General features: G+C 48.4%; 1 protein-coding gene across 1 annotated transcript in view; it reads left to right on the top strand.

The window, feature by feature from the left end:
- Positions 1-18,953, top strand: part of LOC131289781 (protein serrate) — a 108,663-nt gene extending 89,710 nt beyond the window's left edge. Inside the window, exons 13-18 of the mRNA XM_058319092.1 lie at positions 4,729-4,882; positions 15,833-15,988; positions 16,069-16,530; positions 16,815-17,257; positions 17,823-18,032; positions 18,105-18,953. Of these exons, the coding sequence (XP_058175075.1) occupies positions 4,729-4,882; positions 15,833-15,988; positions 16,069-16,530; positions 16,815-17,257; positions 17,823-18,032; positions 18,105-18,953 (2,274 nt within the window). The remainder of the gene's footprint in view (positions 1-4,728; positions 4,883-15,832; positions 15,989-16,068; positions 16,531-16,814; positions 17,258-17,822; positions 18,033-18,104) is intronic.
- Positions 18,954-20,927: the final 1,974 nt, after the last annotated feature.

Raw genomic sequence — 20,927 nt, 5'->3', positions numbered from 1 at the left:
ATTTAGTAGTTTCTTTCGTCTTTTTACAATTAATTTTCGGTCAGTTTGTGTTTCTTTTTACTGCTGAAACCTTTTTCCATCAATTCAAACTCCTAACTAAAAGTGCAAATGATTGTTGGTGAAATACGACCTCGTTTTGTAAAACGAACGGAAATGAACATGTCGGTCGCACCTGATGCACTGAACCGTTTAATAGCGAGTGTGATGCCAATTTCCTAACTCCCCTAGAGGTTTCTATTTTCTCTTCAATTTCCCCCCGGAGAAATATGTGTGATTTGTCAAACGAGTTAAAAATTGTTAATCCTCTTATGTTTGCTGGGGGGGCCTACCGGGACGCCTGCTAACAGGAGCAGGTCGTGAACAAGTGACACTTAATGAGAATGCAAATGAAACTACCACTAGAAAGGTGGCCTTTCGCCAAGGGACTCTATCCAGAAGCGATGGCTCGCAATATGTGAAACGGTTCTCGCGGCAGTATTGTCAAACGGGAGCTTACTTTTCGGAGCCTAATGGTTGTTCCCAGCGGCAACGGGTTGACCCTAAGCCACAAACAACTCATGTGCGTTTATGTAAATGTTATGTCTGTGTGAACCGACAGCCCTTCCTGTGCTGTCCATCGCGCTCAGGTTAGATGAACTATTTAGAACGCGCCGGCAACGGTACGGCAGAAGCAGAAGGTTACGTACACACGCTCCCTCTCGGCGGGATCTGTTTTTTTCCCCTGCGCGCAGGGGATGATGCACCTCGCTCGGGTGTTTCTGCAAAACGCGCGAACCGGTTCACGACGCGTTTTGCACTTGTTTCCCGCCACCCTGCCACCCCGGTCCCGTCGTCATCCACCTGACGCGCAACGGTGCAGAGTTATGTTGCCGATGTCATTTTTTAATCCCTGATTCAGTTGGCCAGAAGTCTTTTCTTACCGCTCCCCGCCCCCCAGCCATCGTCAACCACCTCCTGGGCTTATCTTACATTGCCCTTCCCTCAGCACCGGCCACTGTGAAGCACTGTACGCTTCACAGTTGCGTACGGCGCACATTCGACGGTCTGCCGAACGTTCGGTGGCGTTTTAGAGCTACTATCCTACTACCGGTTTGCTGCAGGGTTGCACATTTCGCACTGCAAACAAGCCAGCGAGCTCGCACACAAACACGCACTCACACACAGCTCCTTCCCCTCGCAATCCCGTTGAAATGTTGACTAGAGTGACGGTTTCGAGATTTAATATGTTATTCGCCTTTTTATTATCTCTCACACTCGGCGAAACGCGCTAGGCCTAGCTGGTGCTCCGGTCCGGTCGCACCCCGCGGGTTCAGTTACGAAATGGCATTGGTGGATACACACGGTGGCCGGCACAAAACACGGCCGATCGGTGGCAGCAAACGGCAGCAGCGAGGCAAAAGGAGCAAAAAAGAAAAACCACACCACGGTCGCTGCGAAATGAAATAAATAAATTATTTTAAATGTAATATAAAAATGCACATGTTACCCTCGACAAGTGGTTCGGTGCCGGTGGGAGCCGGGTGAAGGGAATTGGAAAATGCACCTGCCATTAGGACGGGCAAAGGAGATGGAGGCAGCACAACCCGGCGTTTGTCATACGATCGATACAGTTTCGTTACGAGTGCGCCGGCCTGATCGTGCGGTTGTCGAGGCGGTTGTCTGTTTGCGCTGCAGGCAATTATGTACAACAAATCAAACTCACCTAAAGGTTACTCCCGGCGAGGCTGCACCGACCGACCCGGCGCTACGAGGCTGGAAAATGCAGACGTAGACGACAAGAGGGCGAAAACGACGATTTCACCGAACCGAACGGTTAGTTCTTGGCGATGTGAAAAGTCAGCCTCTCGAATGGTGCACTAATGCATTCGTCCGAAAGGGGGGTTTTTCCTACCGGACAGCTGGCAGAAGCTCTGGAACCGGGCAAGGTGGAGTGGAAAAAGTCCGCTTAGGTGACGCTAATTGATTAACATCTCACCGTTTATCGATCGCGAGGGACTGAACTGGTAACGCCTTGCTACCTCTCCCCGGTGGAATCTCATTACGCCATTGCATAAGCGATCGAAGCGCTCGAAGGTGTTATCAAGAAAAATGTGCACCTCAGCGAAGAGCAGAGCGGAATGGTTTATGAACTCGTCACCCCGCGCGAAGAAAAAAGGGTTCGTCGCTTGATTCGGGCGGGTAACGTTCGCTTTCCGACTCAAACTCGACCGTGTTTGATTGATCGCGGCACAGTCGGGGGTCATCGGATGGTTGTAAAGTGAATTCCAAGGCGAGCAAGGACCATCATCGGCAAAAAAATAGGACACGCAACCTTCTACAGCAGCGTCATAAATAGGTGACGCCAAATGTTACGCCTTGCTTCATCGATTGTGGATCCTATCGATCATCGTAGGACCAATTTTGGAAATCCAAAATCAACGCTCACACCTAACGAAGCGACATTCCCGTCCGTGTTTTGCGCTCGTATGGCACCGATTTTTGTGGCGCCGAGAAGAAGGAAGAGAGAGCAAAAGAGCCTCCGCTCGTTGACTGATGGCATGAAAACTGATACGCCGTGGACAGCTGAGGAGGAGACAGAAAAGCCTCACCCTCGCGAGGGTGCTTTTACAAGCGTCCCGTGGGCCGGGTGACATGCATCTGGAAGGCAATTAAGCATTTTCGTTCGTTTTATTTCGCTTTGCTCGTGACATCCCACCGCCGATCGGTGAAACACATTTTTCGTATCAAATGTTATTCCGCGTGGAAACAAATAGCCGTTTCCTTTTGCTCGAATAAAAACCAACTCTCCCCCGGCAGCAAACCCGATTCGCGGGTGTTCCGCGTACAACCGTGGAGAAAACGGAAAATTTATCGTTCACCAGCTTTTTGAGCTGGCTGGGTCGTCAAAATCGTTTGGCGCGCCGGGGTCGGAACAGATTCTCAGGATCGCGCGACCGTCCGGGTGACACAATGACAACGTGATAGCCTTTTGCCTCGCCGACAGCGCGCCCCAAGTCTGGGCAACGGACGCCCCGAAACGCGGCCCAAATGGGGAGAGGGGCAAATTAAATCATTGCTAACGAATTGAATCGCCTTCCCAGAGGATCATTAAATTAAATCACTGTGGCGCGAGTGTTTATTTTTCCCTCCGGAGTTTTCTTCGCCACTTCAGGAGCACACAAACACAACAAACAAGAATACAAGATGCTGTTTTTGGAAAAAAGGGTTGCCGTGGGAGCGCACGGGAAAAAGTGCACCAGTTCAGTGGAGAGCAGAAGTTGCTCCAAGCTGGAAGGGAGTGAAGAGGGCAGGGGGGAACTGGACAACTTATCCCAAACGGGACTACATTTCGGGAGAAAGAATTTTGAAGGTGTGAAATGTCGAGCCGGTGGGCTTTTCCTTTTTTTTTTTGAAAGCCTCAATCCGTTCCATCCGACAGAAAGTCTCGTTGAGCTGCGAGCAGGTGAGAAAACAAAATCCCGGCGCGAATATCGATAATCGATTAATACCTACAACCGACGTCATCTCACACACACACACACATACACATCCATACACAAAGTCCTCTTTCTCCTAGCTTTATTACCAAGCCGCCGGATAGGCTTACTGTCAGTCAAAATTCACCCCGAAAAAAAGGGGATGCAAAACTAACCAAGTATTAATTCTGTCCGCCTGCCGGTGCACCTACCTCGTCATTCCTTCCGCTCTTCTTTCTTTCGGCTTCCTGGCCGACACTTTATCTCCCGGCCGTGTCCTTTCAAACGGGGGGTTTTGAGACAATCTGGTCTTAAGTCACCAGCGACAATTGATTGACAATTTCCATTACCATTGCTTCCAAGTTCGGGCCTTCCGAGGGCTTTAATATTGTCTTACATCGCGCAGGGAAAAGGAAGATATTTTCTTTCCGGGTGTCTTCGTGCGTTCGAAGGTGTTAAATATAACAAGTGTCACGACACAGCGCCCCATTCTCACGGCCGGTTTTATGACGGCCGGGATAAAAATGCTTTTTATTTCTATTTGTGTTTTAAACATTGTTCCTTTCTTTTTTTAACCAATAAATTTGATGACCGGTCGGACTTCGATCCGGAATTGCGTGGACTAGCTGTCGGGGGAAACACAAGTAACCGATTAAAACCATCACCGGCTGGCCACCGGTTGTGCCGGTCTTGCTAAACTGATTAGAACAGTGCAGGGGCAGGCGAAGAACGAAAGCCACCATCACTTTCGGGTTACCGTACCTCCGGGTTCGGGGGATTCGACGATCGTTCTTTTCTTTCCACAACGCTTACAACTTGTTTCGAGCGACAGTAAAACCAAACCAGTCCGTTCGGAAGAGAAGTTTCCCCTTTTTACAGCTGTCACACACATGTTTGGGCGCACTGTATAATATCATAATCCGTGTCCACCTCCGAGCGCGTTCGCGTCGGTGTCGGGCTCCAATTAAAAGCCTTCTTCGGCCCAATTTCACCCCGGCTCCGTTCGGGGAAGGAACGGCACGAACTCCACCGGCGGGTGGCGATGATTAGCATAAAAATGTGATTTTATGTACGACCAGCATAAACAAAGCATCCCGCTATGGGGGGAGTCGTTGTCACCGACGCGATCCTCGCCTGTTTGTAGTGGAGGAAATTTTATTGATCTTTTATATGGTACACACTCGAAACCGTCGTTCGTCTGTCGATTAGTTCCGTTCAATTTGCTCATGCCTGTGTTCGGGCTTTTCTTTTCTTTTCTTCTCTCACCCAACAGGAAGCCAAAGATCACTGCGTCTCAAAGCCGTGCACCGAAGGCCAGTGTCTCAACACCCCAGGCGGCTACTACTGCCACTGTCCGCCGGGCCGGGCTGGCCGCCATTGCGAGTTTCCCCGGGCCCCGTGCGATAAGGGTGGCCCCTGCGCCAATGGTAAGTTCCCATTCCCCGTTCCGGGTGACAATGTATCGAAGCATTTCGCGAAGATGCGACACATTTCCATTTTTTACCCATCGCCAAAATAGGGGATGATCCGCACTGAATGATGGCACAATTTTATCCCGCGCGTCAAAGCGATTGGCCGATTCGAATCAAAGCGCATCGCCCGCCTCCCCTCGCCCCTACCCCGTTCGATCATCCCAACAGACATTAGCATATTCGTGACATCCAATTTATTGTGCCATATACGCCACCGCGCGGACAGCGACGGGGCCCGTGGCCCAAATATGAAACGAAGGACCGGGTTTAGCACCGGCTTTAGATATCGGCGCGAGATAAGGGAGAGCGGCGGCGGAGCGGGGCGCGCCCGGGGCCAGCCCATCTAACACATAATTATAATAATAATACAATAATTCATTATAATATTTCAACGAGCTTGCACGACACACGACACGGCCGGCCGTGGCTCGTTGGTTCCGTTTTTTCCCCGTTGCGTCGTAGAAACGCTTGTTTGGTTTTATTTTATCACACTATCAGTAGGGATCAACGGCGTCCGGCGACAGCGCCGATCACTCTCTACCGCCGCCGCCTGCGTGAAGTGTCGAAATGCGAAAGCAGCTGCCAACTGCCTCCCGTAAAAAAAACAGACCCAAGTTATCCTACCGACTCACGAGGCGGCATTTGGATAATTTACAGCCAGCGCCATATTGGGCGTATTTTATTGCCCGGCCGGGAAGGAAGCGAAACAAGAGGAACACAAACACGACAGCGCAAGCGACGAACCCCGCCAGCTTCAACCGATATCGGTTCGTGGGCTATCAGACCGGTGGGATCTCGGCATTCCCGGCCATCCTGCGGAGGCGCTCTTTTCGGTGGCGATCTTTACCCACCGAAAAGGAGGTGAAACAACCGCGCTTCGCACCCCAACTTTTGCAAACGACAACCGGCTCTTGCTGTTGCGTCTTTTGTCTTTGCAATGGCGATCGATGGTCTTCCCCGTTGCCTCAAACGCCTCCTTCGTGGTACGGGAGAAATCGAGTGATGTTCGAGCTTTATCATCATCACACGACGCGTTTGGTTTTTGTTTTTCTTTCCGTACCGATTGACTCTCGCGCGCGCGTTCGATGGGAAAATCTGTCAAATGCAATTTATTCACCGCCCGGTCCAACCCGGACGGATGGGCTGCAGCGGCGACCGAGGGTGACAAAGAAATGGACCATCGGGCGAGCAGGAGAGCTCAAGTGAAAGAAAAGTGTTTCCTGTGCGTTTGCTTCGCCAAAACGCGTGTGAAGTGAAAACGTTCCAATCCGTGTGACCCACCGGGGACGTCGGTTTGGTGTCGCGGAGGAAAGTCCTAGCAAATGTCTTCGATGCCTCTGGCTATAAATAGGGATCGTCTTCCCTCTTGTTGATCAGGAACGTCTATTTTCAGGCCTAGAACGGAATTTTATCTAGCGCACGAAGGAGGGAACAGTTTTGTCATCAAACTGAATGAATTTGAAACATAAGATGACTGCAACTGTGTTATTTAAAGTGGGTTGACTTTAAAGGCCAATTAAGAGGAATTTTACTATAATGTTTTGTATATGTAATACTTTTAAAACGGAGCAAAACAAGAACTGTTTTATAATTCTAATAAACTAATTGATTTTCTTTTATAACAATTCTGCCCAAAGAACGAGTAGAAATAGTTGAAATTTTCATGCAACAAGTATACTTTACTACTATACAAATGCTAAACAAGTTTAACCTCTCTCATAAACAGCACCAAGTACACACGTTATTGAAGCATTAGTAAAAACCTAACTTCATTATATGTTTTTTAACTAAAAAAAACAAATATCGAATAGATTCTTTCTTTGCTTATAACAATACATTTTTGTGGAAACCGTAAAATTAGCCTATTTTTGTAAGCGAGTAAATCATGTTTCCACAATTTACTGCATTTCAAAATAGTTTTCGAAGCAAATTTAACTCATAGCAAGGAATCACGACGCGTTTTTGCAGAGGAATAGGATCTCAGTTTGAAGGGTTTTCCAGCAACGTTCTTCACAGTGACATCCTCACAACCGTGTAAGTGTTTTCCAACATGGACGCTCCAATTGTCCCATTCCGGTCGGGAGTTGGCTGACGCCCAATCGACGGACAGAAGGATAAATGCAACCATTTTCCATTTGATGATAGTTGCACCGTGCGCCATGCATAATTGATTGGAAAACGATGGCAACGGGGAAACGGACTTAGAGGCTCAGCGAGAGCGTGCATAGTTTCGCGGAGATTGAAGGGTCACGACGAAGCCGGGACCGGGACGGGAGGTCGGAGAATAGTGTGCACTTTACCAGCGCCGCGGGATACCGGGCGTTCGACGAACGCACGGACATATTTATTACACCCCCAGTTGCGAGTGTGGCTAGAATTGGCGCGATCGCTCATTTTCCACCTCCCTTTGAGCTAGGAGACTAGGATTCCGCGTTGACCACTCGGACAGCTGGACGCTGGCACGCCAATTTCATTTCAAACCACCCGAGAAATAGTGAGATAGAGGGAGAAAGAGATAGTCGGGGGGTCGAGAAATGCCTGTTAACATGTTTATTTCCAGATATGATTGTCATTGTTGATCGTGCGGGCAGGCGAAGGCCTGCCACTAACAAATTGCCGCTCATGTTGCCCTGTTGATCCAGATATACATCATCACCCCAGACGTGGCGAGTAGGGGGGTTTGAAGGGGCCTGGTGGACGACTCGTGCGACGCAGCGGGATGGTACGGATGCCTTGGAAAGCAATCCATGCATCGCGGAGTGCACCTTGCCCTATGCTTGGGCCACACTCCCATTCGCTCCGGTCCGGGGGGAGGGAACAAGGAAAAAGACGTGTCCCGGTGGATCGAGTGACCTCACGCGGGTGGAAGCGTGGAATATCTCCTCGCGAGCCGACCAGCCCCAAACCTCCCCCGCCCAATCGTAACCGATCGCTCCGGGGCGCTCCGTTGTTCGTAACGATCTTTTCGATTTAAATTAACAAGTTTGTTAACAGTTGTTCATCTGTCTTGTTCCATATCGTTCTACATCACTCATAAATGGCTCGCATCGGGAAGGTCCGCGCTCTGGCGAGCATTACCGTTTCCTTTCACCGGAGAACTTTCCCAAGCGTGTGATCGCCGCGAGTATCGACGCGTGCAGGACGTGGCTAGTGTCCTGTCACGGGTGACACGGCCGCCTCCGTGAAATCGAGTCGATACATTTGACCAACCCGATCGGTTGTCCGAGACATCGAACCGTTCCGGACCGAGGTCTGTTTCAATGAGCGCACACGTCAGATCGTCGGATTAATCGGGCGGATTCCTGCCCGATGGAGCTACGGAGAAGTGATTGGATCTGGTGCGCCGTGCCATGTTGGTCCGTTGTGCAATCGAGCCGATATCTCCTCGCCAGCTGGGCGGTGGATAGCTTCAAATAATGATCTCCTTTGTTTCTTAACCTCCACCCACCGCCAATTCTACGTCCACGCTCTCAGCCCATCGTCCGATCGCGCACAAGATTGTATAACATTAAGTTGTATGTCAAAACTGCCAATTTGTTGCCCTCGAAAGCGGACGAGAGAGAGAGAGAGAAGTAGCGAACGGACCTCGTCAAATCCGATCCGATCGTGGGCCGCGTGTTGGCCGATTGCTCGGGCTCCCCACAGAAGCGACCGCGTGTTCGCACTTCGCCAACGGGGGAAGCCCGTTCGTTAGTCGCCACGCGGCGATGGTGGGAAAAATCTTCTAGCCGAAAATTATGGCACCGTACTTGGCCAGGAGGTGGCAGCAACTCTGTCGCCGGCTTTGTCTTCGCGAACGCCCGCTCGTTGTCAGTTGTGTGGCCAAACACACACACACATACACTCGATGGACGACGGTTGTGAAGAAGGTGAGACATCTGAAGATCATACTCGATCGTCGTCGACGTCTTTCGTCGTGTCGAAACGGTGCGCCAAACCCAACGGTGGTATTTTCACCCCTGCCCTTTCCCCTCCTCCCTCTCTCAAGCTCCCACAATCGAGCTTTTGGGGACCAGCAGCAGCAACAGCAGTTAAATGCTAAGACACGCGGAAGAATAATTGACTCCTTGGATGGAAAATGTTGAATTATTTATTTGGGAAAGTATCGGCTGCCCGTTCCTCCCGTTCGGAGTTCGAGAAGGCTTTTGTTTCGCTTCAGCTAATCCAACGCGCACAAAGTCACACAGCGGCCACTCGAACGGGGCTGCGTCTCTTCAGAACACCTTCCCGCCCTGCCCTTTTGGCTTGGCCCTAGTTTGGCCACACCAAATGGGTAAACCCGTAAATTGACGATTTTTAGTGGAGTGAAAGAATTTTGATTGACACCGGGACACCGAGGGATGCCCAAAAAAGGGGTCGAGCAAGAAGGAAGATGCGAAGGACGTGGGCGGGCGGGCGGGCGGGCAGGGCCATTGATGAACGGGTCGCGAACGGGCGAACACCGTCGAGCCCGTAAAAGGGAAATATCGGGTGGGGGGATGGCTGGATGGATATGATTGGGGTTGTGCTTTTCGGTGGGGCCATTTTTCCTGTTTTCATTTATTTATTCGAACGAATACACGCTCTATCGCTTCCGGAAGTGAAAAACCCTACGCCGCGTACTTGCGCGTACCAATTTTTCTGCCTTTCCTTTCGATTTTAATTGCCTGCTTAAGCGACCGGCCTCGGAGTGCCTTTCGGTGGCGTGTTAATTGGATTAAACCGGGGCCGGGAGAGAGAAATGGGGAATCGGATTCCTAAATATGTGTGGTGTGTTTTTTTTTTTTTTTGTTTTCTTTCACCCGTGTTCCGCGCTGGATGTTGAAACGGTTGCCAATCGGACTCTCGGGAGTAGTTTTCGTTGCCGGCAAACGTGGGAAATGATTTGAATTTCATAAGCCTCACTGCAGACTTCACAATGCTGCTGCCCTGCCCAATTACTCGGCCCACGGCAAAGAAGCGCACCCGTTGCAGCCCCGTTCTCTCGGGGAAAACAAGCAGAAGAAGAAGACGACGAACCGATGCTACCCCCACGGAACTATTGGGACAGCATTATTAGTCACACTCTCGGCGACGAGCCTCGGCGAACGACATGTTCCTTCCCCCGGTTGTTCTCATCTATTAATCACTACTTATGTTGTCAGCGCGCAATAATTGGAGGTGGAACCGACCGACACATCCACCAGCAGTCGCAACTTCCATCTGCTTTTATTTCTTTTTTCACTGTTGCCTCCCTTTGAGTTCCATCTTACCGCCGCGAGAAACCGCGTGACATCGGAAATCGTGGTTTCGCACAAACGGTAGCATCCACGCGGGGCTCCTAAATCAGAAACCGAAAACTGTTCGCCCACGTTCGACGGCGTCGGAATCAAACGGAGCGGAGCCATGAGTCAGATGGGGACGGGCGAACGTGTGGGAGAACGATGTACCGCTTCCTGAATCCCAAGCAAAAGGGGTGGACACATTTTTTTTCCTCCACCACCGTCTGAACACGTGGGGAGATGTGTTTCCGAACTGGGAAACACCGAAAGCCGAAAGCCGAAAGCCGGGAGGGAGTGCCTATTCATGTTCGGAGCAGCGCCCGTTTTTTGCACCAGAAGTCTAATAGGAGCCAGCTCGATACGATCCAATGCAATTATGCACCGATGCCGCGCCTCATTATTACACCGGGGCGGAGGGCGACGGAAGCAGCTGCCGGTTAAACGGGATGTAAATATGAAATTTAGATAAATTGAATGGAAGTAATAAATAAATTTTCCGGTAAATCTCTCTCCCACCGCACAAGCGGTGGGTTGAGTCGATGGCGTTAGCAAACATCGTATGCCTCGATCGTAGGCACTCGTTAAAACCACGGAACGGCAAAATTGCAACAACTTCCTCCCAGCGTTTCTCCTCCAAGGGACTGATGCACCGGCGATCAGAGCACAGCAACGTGTCAGAAGACGCATCACACTGACACACTGTGGGGCCCGCTACCAAACGGAACCGATTACTTTTTCCCCGCTGTGCACAGTGGGTCAACCAAAGGCATTTAGGGGACGTTATTGCCTGATAACTTTTTATATATTCAATATCGTTATATGGATCATACTGGAGCATGTTGACAACTTTAAAAATCCTGCCAGAAACGATTCATTTCGGGTGGTATCTATCACTCAGTCGATCTTATCTGGTGTTCAGAGAAAATGGTTTTTACTAGTGTTGTGCCTTACGAATCTTTTGGCGAGATTTTTTGCTATGAATCTTTTGGAATTTATTGAAACGTTTATGAACCCATAATGAATCTTCATGATTCTTTCATTAGGCTGGATCATGCGACCAATAAAAAACAGGGGCCTCGACCCATGTTTTGGTCATTAGTTTTCAGTTGATGAATTTTTGGGATTCATGAATCTCTCATTAAAAGGTTTATGAATCTCTAAAACACAAAGAATCATTCAGAATCATGAATCTGAATCTGAATGACAGAACTTTAGTTTTTACGCATGGATTTAAAATAAGGGATCAATTAAAGGAGTCTTTTCCAACTAGAATAAACATGAATAATATTGTTGTATAAGAATTTGCTTTTAAAAAAAATAATATTATGTTATTAAATAATGCAGAGTATTAATTTATATTCCAAACAGGAGGTTCAAAACCAACCAAATGGAATATATAATGTTAAATGTCATTAGATGTAGCTTTTCAACGAAACTCCTTCAGGTGTTCGAATGTTATTTCAAACTGTTCTTACAATTTCGAACAGTGCATCAGATTATAAATTATTGGAACGTAAAATGTGCATATTATTTCTAACGTAACGTAGAATCGTTTCTTTAATTGATTTTATTATTCCTACGATTATGAAAAATTATGATTTTATTTGATGTTGACATGCCAAACCAAAACTCCATCCTCTATCCCACTGTGCTATAGACCACAGAAAGAATGTTGGGGGCGAACGAAGGCAGCGAAATCGCTCGCACAGAAACGGCTCTCCAGCGTGGCCATTATATCGCTGAACCGGGAGTCGGGCGTTCGGTGTGCCATACACGTAATTAAGGCTTGCCCTGCACTCCCCATTCCGCTCCCGTTGAAGGGCAGTATCGCATCGGCAGATGGCATCAGCGCGCCAGAAGGGCCGCCCTGTGCTGACAAGAAGCGTCCCTTTGACGCTACATTGATTGTCAGTTAAATGAGAACGTTTTGATTTGCACCCCGAGCGCAAGGAGAAGGAAGCGGAACCGTTTCCCTATTAACCGGGCACGCTTTGTTCGTGGCGGTAAATGTGTTGCGCTGGGGGAGGGGAAATCGTACTGATTTTACTCCAAGGAACGCAGGATATCGCTAACTAAGAACGGGTGAGCTGTGGAACGGGACGAAAGAGCAGCGCCCGAGCGTCTCACCAATTCTGAATCGACTGATGAATAGGCAAATGTTTTCCACGCTCAGCTGCGACCGTGCGTTGTCCGCAAACGTAATTAGATGGCAAATGGCCAAGAACCGCGATGATTTCGTGTTTTTTTGCTACGTTTAGCTTCTTGATGCCGTTGATTGGAAGTCGGGAAATACAACGAAATAGGCAGAATCAAAATAGATGCTAAATTGGGTGGATTAACCGTAGAAGGTGCGGTTTTATTGGACTAATTTCCCTTTGATCCTGGCGCTTTCCAGCGGCACTGTGTACCGCTGGTCCTTTGGACTGTTGAATGGCGCAAATGGGCGTAATGAAGCGAACCGTTCCCATGTACAACCACCAGGTTGAAGGAAAAAAGATCATCCATTAGCAACATTTAAAGATCTGGTGAGATCCCGACGCGCGCGGTTAAACTTTCTCCACAAGATTTTCTTTTCCATTTCCCCCAATGGTGACCGCATTTTGATGTTGCATTATTTTGTATAAATGATAAACCAATGTAAAGTACCCTTCGACCGAGTGTTTAGATCCTCAACAATGCACCCTTTTTCGATGGATTTTTCTTTTTTTAATTCTCTTTCTCATCGAAAACCGAAAGTCCGAAAACCGACGATCCGTAATGATCCTCCAGTGCTTACCCACATCGCTTATACATCAACAAAACGGGCATGAATACAACGGAGAAACAAAATTGGGAGAAGTAAAAAGCTTCGGCACCAACCCGGGCTTCAGAGGAGCGAAACGACTGATCACTTATGCTAACTAGTCTAACAAATGGCTTTCGGAAGGAGTCGCTCCGGGGCCCGCACTCCAGGGCTGCGGCTATGACTAATGGCTTGGCTGAGGACTCTCACACACGCACGCAAACCGAGCGTATGCATGATGAATAATTAGGCTCCTAAATGCCTCGGTAATTAATACAATGCCGATACAAATTTAGAATCTGCTCGCGTTTGCCGCCCTCCTCCCCCCAGCGCCCACCTTCCCCCGCGCATGGCTCGCACAGTGTCCCCGAGCATAAGTGGAACGCATGCTGCACAGGTTTGTCCGGAGCCTCGGAGCGATCGAAGAATAATGACATTATGATTGAGCTTTTCTTCAGCCTGCCCGTCGTCTTCGATGCTGATGCTGGTTCTCTTCCCATTCGGTTCAGCTTATCTTGCTTTCAAACTTCAAGCTTCGCCCCAGAGTCAGTCGCTGGGGACAGAGCGAAGCGAGGAACGGGGTGTGCCGGGCCGGAGTCGCCGGACGATATTTGTATAATTAATGGAACTTTTTTCTCCTCCGCGGTTGGTGGATTCTGTTCTTTCTTGTATTGCCCCGGGAGTAGGGCGTGGGGAAGAATGAGAACGAAGTCGCGAGCAACGGTCGTCGCGGGACGAACACGAAACGGTTCCTTTCAGGGTTCCCTGTTTTTTTTCTCTTCCCCCATCCAGCCCTTAGCCTTCCAGCTCCAGAAGCAAAGCTTCGCGGCGATGGCGACGTTTGGGAAAATGGAGATACAAATTTCAAAAGAAAGGAACGAAAAAAGACATCTCCCGAGCGAACCGAGCGGGAAAGGGATAATAAGTACAGCATCAGCATTTTTTCCCCTGTTTTTTTTTTGTTCTTCCTACGTGGTTTTCTTCTTGTTCCTTTTGATTTGATAAATTGTTTACAACTTATTTATGCCTTCACCAACGGCAGGAACGGCGGGTCGTTTCGCCGGGGTCATCCGTTGGAACTTTGCGAGAGAATGGGTGGCTCCTCTTTCGCGCACCAACGCCAAATGACCAAATGATCTCGCAGAGCATCCCAAACCGGCAAAAAAAGGAAGCAATCGTCCGGTTTGAGAAGCTGCTCAAACGTGGCACACTACCGGCCATCAACCGAGTTCCGGATGGAGTTGGTGCTGGGTATGATGCGACGGTGAAATTATTCTTTTTTCTTTCCGAATAGCGACATCCCCCGAAGTCCGATTCCATCCGTCTCGGCTTGGTCTTTAGGGAAGATGAAGATAAATTAATGATTACGGCCAATATTTGTCACGGCTTCATTGCACTGCGTTGATTCTAAGGCGAGGAAAAAAGCCACATTGTTGTTTACCAAAGCCAATGGCCATCCAAGAGACTGCTTGCGAAGAAGTCACAATGCAACGACACCATGATGTCCATTCCCGCCTTTCTCGTTTCGTTAGGAATTTCTTTCATCCCACCCCAATACTTTCGCGGTACTTTTTTCGGGAATCTTCAATTGAAAACAAACAACTTTCTCCACCGATTTGAGTATTTCAAACAGCAGCTACTTAGGACTCTTCACCGCGAAAACTGTTCCCGGGGATTCAGTGCTTATAGCTATGTCGCTTTTCTTTCTAAGATAGACCGGTTGAATACCTCCAAACCATGCCCACACCTTCAGGGGTTTGCGGCTGCTCATTCCACCCCGGCTAGGAACAAACAAGCAAAGCAAAACAATAGGAATCCCCACACCAAGAATGCCAGAATTCACTCACTTTATTAATGTAAATTGAAAAATCAAGCATTTTTACATTTAACGATGTTTGTCGGTTGCCTCATGGGGAGGGATTGCCGGGATGAACGACCGAAAGGTGCGAGGGAAAAACAAAACATCAGAATCTTATAAATGAGACCCCCGTTTCCCGGGAGCTGGGCCTTTTTTTTGTCAGCCCATCCGGAAAAGGATCTCAGGGCGGTGGGAACAGAGAGAAGCAAGGGGAGAAGGTGGAGACGAGAACGAAAAACAAAGAGGCAAGAAACGAAGGAAAATTGTTTGTGCAAACAACATGTGCGTCGAAAGCTGGGAAGGTGGGAAGCTCGTGTTAAATGCCAGACCGAGCGCCCGAATCCGCTGACGGGGACGTAGCGTGGAAAACGGCCAGAGAAATCGTGCCAGATCCTAGCGGGAAGAAAATACCGTCACCCGACTAGGGACAAATGGGCCAAAGAAAAACGGGCTATTTAATCAACGAAACAAAAACCGCACCAAGAGCACAAGAGGTGGAAAAGGGGCACCCCACGGGCGAGAAAGAACTTTGATTAAGTAATTAAAATGCCTCAGACCACGGCGAACACGTTGGTAGTTGCAGTTGCAGCGTGGCATTTGGGGCGCAGCAAAACCTAGGCCAGCAAACCAACCCCTTAACAATCCGAACGAGCATTGCAGATTCTATAAATTCATTTCTTCCATTTAACAATCATCATTTATCTCGGACACCTCCTAATTGCATCGTTTGCGTTTTACGGTTTGATTGTTCACTTCTGTTTGTTTGTTGGTTTTTTATTCTTCTCTGATGATTCTTCTATAACCCTTTTTTCCTTCATTTGCCAATTTTTTCACATTTTTCTATGCTTTGTTCGTTTGAAAATACTAACGGCTGTAAAGTGACAGAGAATATAATTACCCTCAACTTCAAACATATTAGGTTCGGATGAGATTAATTTTGAGGCGAAAAAAGAGAGTTAACCACTTTGTCTCAATGGCCTGTATATTTATGTTGGTTTTTTGGTTTTTGTCTGTTTTTTTTGCAGAAGCAGGATGTCTGATGCCATCGACCAACAACGACACGATGGTGACGCTCCCGTTTGAGCCGGTTCCCTGCAGTGGGCGCGGAAAATGCGAACCCGGTCCGATGGGAACTAGCTGCGTTTGCCAGAGCGGATTTACAGGCCCTTTCTGCCAGCACAGTGAGTATCATTAGAGGCCTCCAAGCGCTGCTGGACGAAAGCAGAACCTTTCACTAACCTTTTTTTTATTACTTTCCCAGATGTGAACGAATGCACCTCGAATCCTTGCCAGAACAGTGGCATCTGCGTGGACGGCGAGGGCGACTACTCGTGCGAATGCCAGCCGGGCTGGGCGGGGAAAACGTGCACGGAGCGGGCGGTGCAGTGTTCGCCCGGTCAGTGCCTCAACGGGGGCTCCTGCATACCGTCGCAGTTCGGCGGTGCCCCGCACTGCCGCTGCGCCCTCGGTTGGGGCGGGGCGTTCTGCAGCGAACCGCTCGACCAGTGCCAGGGCCAGCCGTGCCACAACGGCGGCAGCTGTGAGTCGGGCCCGGGCTGGTTCCGGTGTGTGTGCGCGAAGGGATTCTCCGGCCCGGACTGCCGGATCAATGTGAACGAGTGTTCGCCGCAGCCGTGCCTGGGTGGGGCCACCTGCAAGGACGGCATCGGAGGGTTTACCTGCATTTGTCCCGTCGGTCGGCGGGGTGTGCGGTGTGAGATCCGTAAGTATTACTAATTTACTTAAAGCCTTTTCTTACTACAGTTTTTCTTGAAAACTCTTTCATACACAAACAAAAATCATTTCCCTAATTTTAAAATAACGGATTAAATTTGTTCCGGTTTAGAGTAAAATTGTACCTTCAACTAATCCAACTATCGTCACAATTAATCTTGTATTGATTAATCGATTAATCGCCAACCTTTTTCCTTCTTTGTTTTTGTTCCATTTTTGCTTTAATATGTATGTTTAAATTTTAAAACTCATTTTATGGTTCTTTGACCGCAGTTCTCTCCGATCCATCGTCCGTGTGCTCCAACTCAACCACCAACTCGCCGTACGATCCGTTAATCACGAGCGACACATCTTCCGGCGTGGGAAAACCGGCCGGTGGCGGCAGCAGTAGTAGCAGCAGCGGTCGTCCTGGTGCCACCGGAAGTACCAGTTCATCCCCGGTGAATATGCCGGACGAAAGTAGCTGCAACTCGTGCATCTGCGTGAACGGCAAGCCCCGCTGCTCGAACCTCTGGTGCGGTCTGAGCAATTGTCTCGGCCGAAACCAGTCCAGTGGGGCGCCAGCCTGCGAAAGCCATCAGGTGTGCGTGCCGACGTCGCAGGAGTCCTGCCTTACGCCTCCTTGCCGCCCCCGGGGCGACTGCCGGACGTTCGAGCCATCGCGGCGTGTCGCGCCACCGAAAATCCCGGCTCCGACCGACTGTTGGCCCAATCAGGTAAACATGAATTTTGTACCTTTAATATTTTATTTTATATTATTTCTTAAAACTAAGTGTTTATATACTCAATTCAATTATCAATATATTTTTTTCAATATATTCAATTATACTCAAGTAAATTAAACATTTATTATAACTATCTACGCACAGTAGCAACTTTCATTGTCAAATTTTAAGCTTTATCATGTAAAGATGTAAGGCGATGAAACAATATATATTTATTTATTTTCAATTCGTTCTAATGATATAATTAATACGGGCTGGCCGTTCAAACCAAAACTTAATAATAATAATAATAATAATGATATGAAGTTGGATGTGTAACAATTTATTGGAAATTACATTTTAATTTATCATAGCCAAAATAAGTTACGTAGTTGTATACTACAACTGAAAATTTTAAATTACAAAACAAATTAAAAACATACAGTTAGTTAGTTTGAAGTAGAGACAAACAATATAAGATATTTACCGGTTTCACTTTTGAACATTAAGAACCTATAAATTTCAACGATAAATATATTCAATTTGCAATTCTAACCTAATTCTTCTCTCCTCTCAGGCAACACTCGGTACAGTCTGCTCCCGTGTATCGATCCTGCTCGAGCTGAACCGCCTGGTTAGGGGCACCTCCGTCGATGGTCTCTGCCATCTGCTGCGGCTTCAGCTTGGCGAAAAGCTCGTCAAAAGCCCATCCTTCGACGTGTCGGTGTTCATTGTGGTATTATGTGATCTCAAAACTGGAACGAACGACACGATTGAAGTGACACTGGTGAGTACGGACGGCCTGAATTCCCTCAGTATGCGATACTGATACCGATTTCGTTTCTCCCTTCCAATATAGTCAACACCAACCGATCCCGTCGGAGGGGCGGCCAGCCTATCGGAAGCGGTGCGACTACTGGCGGAAATTCTCTCCCGCCAGCAGGGCGTCCAGAATGACTCATTTCAGGCGGACCTCGTCGAGGCCGCCCCGCTTACCTCCATTCTCGAGGTGAAGGTCGAAACGGCGCTAGTGAACGAGGGCTCAAACGGTTCCAACTACCTGATAGCGGTCGGGTTTGGCATCGCAATCGTGGCCCTCTGCCTCGGGGCTTTTGTGGCGCTGCTCTGGCGCCAGAAGGTGCACTCACATAACGGCTCCGGTACGAACCTGTCGCCCCACCTGGATCTGTCGCGCGGCATGGACGAGGAAAAGTCCAACAATCTACAGAACGAGGAAAACTTTCGCCGCTACGCCAACCCGCTGAAAGCTAGCTCAAGCTCGCTGCGGGGCGCCATGGAGCTCAGCCTCAACCCGGCACCGGAAATGAATCAGATCGCCGGTCCGAGCACGGTGCACCGGTCGCAACAGCTCTATCCACCCTGCACGCCCGACGGGGCCGAGTTCGAGAAGGATCCGGACAAGCAGAAAGCGGCCAACCGAAACTCGCACATACTGCTGCACAAAACGCAGAACGCCGACATCATGACGAAGAACAGTGTCGGTGCGATGGACTGCCAGCACAAGGACTTTGGCAAGCGGTCGATCAACGATCACACGGCATCGGAGACGAGCGGGACTACGGTTCCGTCGGCTACCGGGGCCAGCGGGAGCACGAGAGCGATCGCGACGGTCGTGGATGCTCCCTCGATGCTTCCGAGCAGTATGCCCCTGGCGCCCGAATCGGATGTCCTGACGGTGCACGTGTAGTGGAGTCGTTAGTTAATCAACTGTTTCGTCGCCAGTTATGGAGTAGATAGGAACGTACTCAAACAAATAGATCGGCAGACCGAGAGCTAGCTCAAAAGCGACGGAGAGCGAAGAGATCAATGTTCATTATTTTATTAGTTTATTTTTATACATGAGTAACTAATTTATTATACGCCAGCGCGCTTCGCTTTTTGTTAATGCCTGTGTCTCTTTCTCTCTGATCTATCCCAATGCTTGTTGTAAATATTTATTCATTTACAAGATACTGTAGAGAAGCAATTCGAGACTACGACTCAGCCCAACCTGGTTGACGATTGCGTGAGGGAGAACGTACGAACCAAACGTTTAAGCTTTTCGTTGCTGTGCAATTAACCGGTCGCCCGAAGCAGTGCGGAAATGGTCAACATAGGATCCAAATAAAAAGAGGGCCGAAAGATTGTAACTGCCATTTTGAGTTAGAATTTGCAAAACGTGGCCTACTTCATCGAACGCACAAAATTTTAAACCACCAAACGATGGCGAGAAGACGTTTGCAATCATTGAGGGTTTCCTTATGATTAATAGCAGCACGAGTTAAAGGGCAAGGGTCACCGATGCTACAAGCTTAAGCTCGGACAGCCTCGGCTTAGGTTGGCTCAACGTTTGCGAAAGTAACTGTTTGCGGTTGGGGAATAGTTGCGGAGCACAGTTAAATGTAATGTGATATTAAATAAGTGAATCGAGCGAGGAGTCAAATTTGTGTTTTCCCCTGTCTCTGCCTCTCTAGGATAGGTTTTAGGCCATTATAGACGAAGAGTTGTATAGAAGGGAGCGCTACTTGAGTTAGGGAAAGCATCGCAACGGAACCACGTGTCACACATTGCTCGTGTCGTGAAGGGACGCTCTTTTTGTACTTTGAGCGAACGAACCGCGGAACCTTACGGGAAGCGGTGATGTGCTTACGATCTCTAGCCAGTATTGGGCTAGTTAGGATGAACATTTACACACACAAAAAAACAAACTTACTAAACTATATCGCAAAAAATGAACTCAACGGAAAAGTTTAAATAAAAACGAAAAATATAAAATAACTATTTCAGGATCAGTCAATCAGGCAGACCTTCCATCGCCAGATAGAGTTTTTAATCCTGTGGATCTACAGATGAAGTGGGGATAGGATTGTAAGGTTAGTTAGGGCTAGTATTTTACAGAGTAAATAGTTCCTTGTTTAGTGTTGTGTTTTGCTACTGTACAACTAAGATTTAGGAATAGGTTAACTTAGAAGGGCGGATGAGGTTCAAAGGAAAGCATGCCCTTCATTGTACATTGTTCGCACCCCAAGAACCACAAGCATATGAAAAGCGCAAAACTCAACGACAACTGCATTCCCAGTGGAACAAAACTGTTAACGAAGAGAAAGACAGACAGAAGCAATGTACTCAATATTATTTAAATCGAGAAAGCAAAAATAGAATAGACTAATATGCACCAGAGCGCAAGCGACACAAGTTGTTGGAACGTGCTAGTAAATCATCCAAACTTAAAAAACTCACTTCTGAACGGAAGTTTGTGTGAGGATGTGTGCGTGTAAATAATGTAAAAATGTATCGAAGCTAGAATCAATAATGTGACGCAATTGCGGATTCGAACGCAGTAGAACGGCTAGGTAGAGCATCTTAAACGAGACTATAAGGGATCTTGCGGAAAGGACACAAACAGTCGCATGTGACAATCCTGCACAGGAGACACAGGAGGAGAAGCAAAGCAGTAAAAAAAGCAGAAGGGGTTGAAAAAGTAGAGGAACATTCCACTTAGAGGACAGATAATGCGTACAAGAGTGGGGGCAAAATGTTCTCCAGACGTTACGCCGATTCATGTCATACAACGTGTAGTACATAGTACTTAAACTTAAGACGACTCATATTCTTCCCACTTTCCGGTGGGAAGAATCCGTTATCACAATTCACATCGTTTTCATCTAATCATCACCTTCAC

Source organism: Anopheles ziemanni, chromosome 3 (assembly GCF_943734765.1).
Source record: "Anopheles ziemanni chromosome 3, idAnoZiCoDA_A2_x.2, whole genome shotgun sequence".
Taxonomy (NCBI): Eukaryota; Metazoa; Arthropoda; class Insecta; order Diptera; family Culicidae; genus Anopheles; species Anopheles ziemanni.
Note: the sequence above shows the minus strand (reverse complement) of the source record. Positions and strands in the feature narration are given on the sequence as shown.